This window comes from Phycodurus eques, chromosome 8, assembly GCF_024500275.1.
Source record: "Phycodurus eques isolate BA_2022a chromosome 8, UOR_Pequ_1.1, whole genome shotgun sequence".
NCBI classification, from domain to species: Eukaryota; Metazoa; Chordata; class Actinopteri; order Syngnathiformes; family Syngnathidae; genus Phycodurus; species Phycodurus eques.
In genome coordinates this window covers 12,604,941-12,609,572 of record NC_084532.1, presented here as the reverse complement: position 1 = coordinate 12,609,572, position 4,632 = coordinate 12,604,941, and the positions used below count along the sequence as shown (strand labels likewise).

General features: G+C 49.3%; 1 protein-coding gene across 1 annotated transcript; it reads right to left on the bottom strand.

The window, feature by feature from the left end:
- Positions 1-1,232: 1,232 nt before the first annotated feature.
- On the bottom strand, positions 1,233-2,702 carry her6 (hairy-related 6). The gene is made up of 4 exons (XM_061683781.1): positions 2,525-2,702; positions 2,322-2,417; positions 2,141-2,228; positions 1,233-2,040 (listed from the first exon to the last, which is right to left on the bottom strand). The coding sequence occupies exons 1-4, from the start codon at positions 2,630-2,632 to the stop codon at positions 1,508-1,510; spliced, it is 825 nt and encodes a 274-aa protein (XP_061539765.1). The 5' UTR covers positions 2,633-2,702; the 3' UTR covers positions 1,233-1,507.
- Positions 2,703-4,632: the final 1,930 nt, after the last annotated feature.

The window sequence follows — 4,632 nt, the reverse complement described above, 5'->3', positions numbered from 1 at the left end:
AAAGTCTTCAATTAACTTAAGATGCACCTTTTAGACATGTGAGAGGAAGTCGGAGCATCCGAAGAAAATCTATCCAAGCGCTGGAAAACTCCACACAGAAAGGCCAGAGCTGAGATTCCAGCCCTCAACCTCAGAATTTTGAGGCAAACATGCTTACCACTTATCCAGTCCAACCCACTTGTTTCCCTTTTATTGTAGACAGATTTCCAAAAATACTCTTAGCCTCAATTATATAATCAACTCACAAATTCCCATGAACATGAAATGAAAATAATGTCATCTGACCACGACAGCTAAATGTTGTTCTATCAAGACGCCAAGATTTGTGCATTCACATTGAGTGTGTTTTTTCTTATAGCACTTTCGGGTGGGGTAGGTACACCCTGGATTGGTCAGCAGCCAGTTGTAAGGCACGTATAGGCAACCATTCGTACATACAGTATATGAACAATTTAATGAACCTAACATGTATGTTTTTGGAATGTTGGAGCCGGCCAGAGTACCCGGAGAAAACCCACACAAGCACGGGAAGAACACGCCAACTCCAAATGATATGCTGGAATCGAGATTCGAACCCTGAACCTCAGAACTGTGAGGCATCTGCTAACCACTAAACGACCATGCTGCTGCTCTTTTAAAATCTCTTCAATGTAATGAAACTGCACGGTACAAATGTGGCATTTATGGACGTATATTTTCCTTTTACAGCGCACCATAATCAAGAAGAACACAATCTTTACAGGCAGACACGTCAAGCTCAAAGAGACCATGAATCCGCCACACAATAACCTGGTTGCAATGCGCCTTTACGTTGCTAGATGGCGTGCGTGACCACAGGAAGACACCTCAGGAGTGAAACCGGCCATCAGTCAAGATGCTCTGATCTCTTAAGACGACAAACCTCCAAAAGTTGCTCTACTGCAGTATATTGTATCTTTGTCAGCATCCGTTGGGTTCTTCCACAAAATGTGTGCTTAAGTTGTGTGCAAAATGTGTGCCTACGTTTATTATAAAACCTTTTCTCTCCAGTTTAACACTTATTTTAGGTTTCATAGAATGGTCCGCTTTTCTCGGGTATCTGAGCCAAACAATCATTCCCATCAGTTCCGAATGAACTATTAATACTGTTGAAGTTGTAATTAAAAAAAAATAAAAAAAAGCAACTTTCCAAAACAAATGCATGTGTTCATGTAGTAACAAATTTATTTGTCTTCCAAAACGAAGAACGGCATTAGCGCATGAAACATCTTTGGCTTCAAAAAGTAGGAAAGACAACTGTGTGTGTATATATATATATATATATAAAATGCAGTGAACGGACTTCCACAATACAAATCTCATTTCAATATGAACTTTACTCGCTTTGTTAGCTGTACAAATATAGTGCATACTCTTTTCCATTAGACAATATTAAAAAAAAAAAAAAAAAAAAAAAAACTTTTCTAGCATGGAGAAACAAAGAGAAGAACTGGTGTCATGTGAGAGTCTTTCTGCTCCTTGGCGGTGTTCACCAGGGCCGCCACACCGAGTCTGTGTTTCCCGACGGGGCTCCGGGAGAGACTGCACCCGGCACCGGAATCGGCGTCCCGGGGCTGTTGGCGTACACGGGAATGACGGGGCCGTTGGAGGCGAACGCCGCGTTGGGTATGAGGAAGGCAAACTGTCCGTCCGTGGCAGGCACAATCTGGAAGCCGCCGTACACTTTGGTGGCGTCAGAGCTGGGTAAAGTGCCCGGAGAGGGGGCTCCCTTACACGGCACGCCGCTCATGGGCAGCACCTGCGGGGAGGAACCGGGGATCTGCACCATGGGCTGGCCGAACGACGGGTGCGTCGGTCCGGCCGCGGGGGGGATCGGGTGCTGGCTGGGGTAGTTCATGGCGTTGATCTGCGTCATGCAGCTGGCGAGGTGGCCGAGGAGCCGCGTTCGGACCTCCGTGTTGACGCCCTCGCAGGTGGACAGAAAGCGGGTCACTTCGTTCATGCACTCGCTGAAGCCGGCGCGGTACTTGCCCAACACGGTGGGGTCGGTGTTGAGAGCAGCTGCGCGACAAAAAGAAGGCGGTGGCCACTCATTTGAGCATTCCGACGCAGAGGAGGTGGAAGATTTTGCATCGTGCATCCGCCCGGAAAGGCCACTCACCGGTCATTTGAGCTCTCTGGAGGTTCCGCAGATGTTTCACTGTCATTTCCAGGATGTCTGCCTTCTCCAGCTTGGAGTGTCTGGAGCTCTGCAGAGGAGAGAAACGTACGCGATCGCACAGTTAGGATGCAGGCGATGACCTCCACGTTTTGGATTTACTTCCCAGCGGGAGAGGACTTACATCTTTCTTGAGGGCATCCAAGATGAGAGTTTTAAGCTGGCCCAAGCTCTCGTTGATTCGGGCTCTTCTCCGCTTCTCCATAATTGGCTTGGAAGACTGATTGAGGAAATGACGAGTGAGGTGTTAATAAACATCAGAGTGTGCGTGAAAGGCGCACTAAAGCGGCTCTATGTGGACGTGGTTCTTCCTATTGATAAACTCACCTTTCTGTGTTCGGAGGCTGTTTTGGGTTTATCGGGGGTCGAGTTCATGCTTGCCGGGGTGGCAGCGACCGGGGAGGAGGACGATTTTTCCATCATGTCGGCAGGCATCTTTAATGGCGAACTCAATTATCCCGCAAAACGCAACAAAATACGCTCCACCGATGCAAGAAAGAAGTGGTCACCCAAAAAAAAAAAAAAAAAAAAAAAAAAAAAAAAAAAAAAAAAAAAAAGTCCCGCGTCAGAGCACCAAGTTAGAATCCGGGAGGGCGACGTGCGGCTGCAAGTGTGTGTCTGCGTGTGTCGGCGCGTCTGCGTGTGGCATGTATTTATATCTTGCCCCGCACGCGAACGGCTCGTGTGAAACTTCCCAAACTTTCTTTCCCACACTAACTTCCCACCAATCAGGACGAGGCGCACGCGGCCCGGGGGGAGGACGGCTCGTGGTCGGCGCCCTCCCATTGGCTGCGTGGCGGCCCGCAGCTGGCGGCCAATGGCGCGCCGCCCGGGCTGAGGGCGCAGCCGGGAAGCTGCCTTCCAGTCTTCAATCATCACACGGCGGGCACCCGCACCGGGAGCAGGCGCGATCGAGCCACCCTTTAGCTCCCGGAGCGGCAAGATAAACAATTACGACACGCACACCCACGCTGAATGCGTGTTACTCGGTGTTGACATTACAACACACGTTGCACTAAACTTTAGGTTGACTTCATTTTCATCAAGGGATGAAAACATTTTTTTTTTTTGCAAACATTTAAAAGTACGTATTTGTCCAATTTACCCAAACTCAACACAGCCAAACGATTGAAACAGCAACCATCTATCCGTCATAAGTATATATACGTCTGTCTATGTATCTATTGACGCAATAACTCCAATGAAAACATTGGGTGCCTCCCCAACACAAATACATAGTGTTACCATAACATTAACACATTGTTAAAAATATTTAAAAAACGAAATAAAAATGAAAAGCCTATTTGGCAAGGAATTTGGTCTCTTGCTTATTGGTCAATAAAATATCTTACAACAGTGAGTGACCGTCTGTGAACAGTGAGGCTGTCTTGTTCATTTTGAATGAGGAGATGTGTTGCTGCTCAACAAACAACAAGAGTCTCTCCGAATGAAAATGATGCTTCATTAGTTGCGGAAGTCAACTTGCAGGCACGTGAGATAAAAGTGAAATCAGCAGGTCTGCACAAGCGCGCCTTTATTCCCGCAGAATCCAGTCAAGTGACTGCGTGCCGTACAGATGTTTGACATTTAATCACGCGTGGAGTCGTGCATGTGGAGCACGTGCCAGGCTGTTTTTACGAGCACGGTGCGTGGAGATTTGGCCGGCGGGCTGTCGACGACGAGGTGAAGGCAGGAGGGGGACAAGGGGGGGGGGCGAAGAGGGGTGCGGTGCCTGGCTGAGGCGGCGGCGGCGGCGGCGGCGGTTTACATTAGAGGGGAAGGTAAATAGCAGCTGCTGTTTTAAAAGCCTGGGAAAACCACGCCTCCCGAGCGAGCTGGACCCGGGCTTCCTTATCGGAATGCGAGCCACAGCAAGCTGAGAGAGAGATTTGTTGCTCGCAGATGCCGCCGGTGGCCCGCCACACAGCCAGCCGTCAACGCTTCCCAATATTTCTCTTTGCTTATCTTTATGGCGGCTGGAAGAAGTCTCGCGCTCCTAACCGCTCGGCTCTCTCGGCGTTCGCGTCCAATGGAAAGAAAGCTAAGTAAGACGGTTCTCCCCGTCCCCTCCCTCCGCCGCAGAGACCGCGACGCGTGGCGCGCCTCTTGCCGGCTTGCCGCCTACGTCCGCTGGGCGTCGGTCGATTTGATCGTCAGGCGCACACGGCTGCGGCTCCAAAGGGGAGGGGGAGACAGACGACAGCTTCGCCCCTCCACTAACATTCACATAGCTAATAGGGGGAATTATCCCTGCTTGTTCTGCCACCACAAACATTCAACCAACAAGGATTCTAGACCTTTTAAACCACGAGTCTGCGCAATTCCTCTTGCGTGACATCCGATTAAAGGGCAAGTAAGTTATCAAATGTACACTTGAATATGTGATCGGAAGATGTTCATGACCACCAGTTCCGCAGCATTGATGTCCGTTCCAA

Excerpts from the sequence above, each read along its gene's own strand:
- her6 (XM_061683781.1), bottom strand. The coding sequence starts at position 2,632 with ATGCCTGCCGACATGATGGAAAAATCGTCCTCCTCCCCGGTCGCTGCC. Across the intron at positions 2,418-2,524 it reads CAGCCTCCGAACACAGAAAG|TCTTCCAAGCCAATTATGGA; the intron begins GTGAGTTTATCA and ends TTCCTCAATCAG. Across the intron at positions 2,041-2,140 it reads CCAGAGAGCTCAAATGACCG|CTGCTCTCAACACCGACCCC; the intron begins GTGAGTGGCCTT and ends TTTGTCGCGCAG.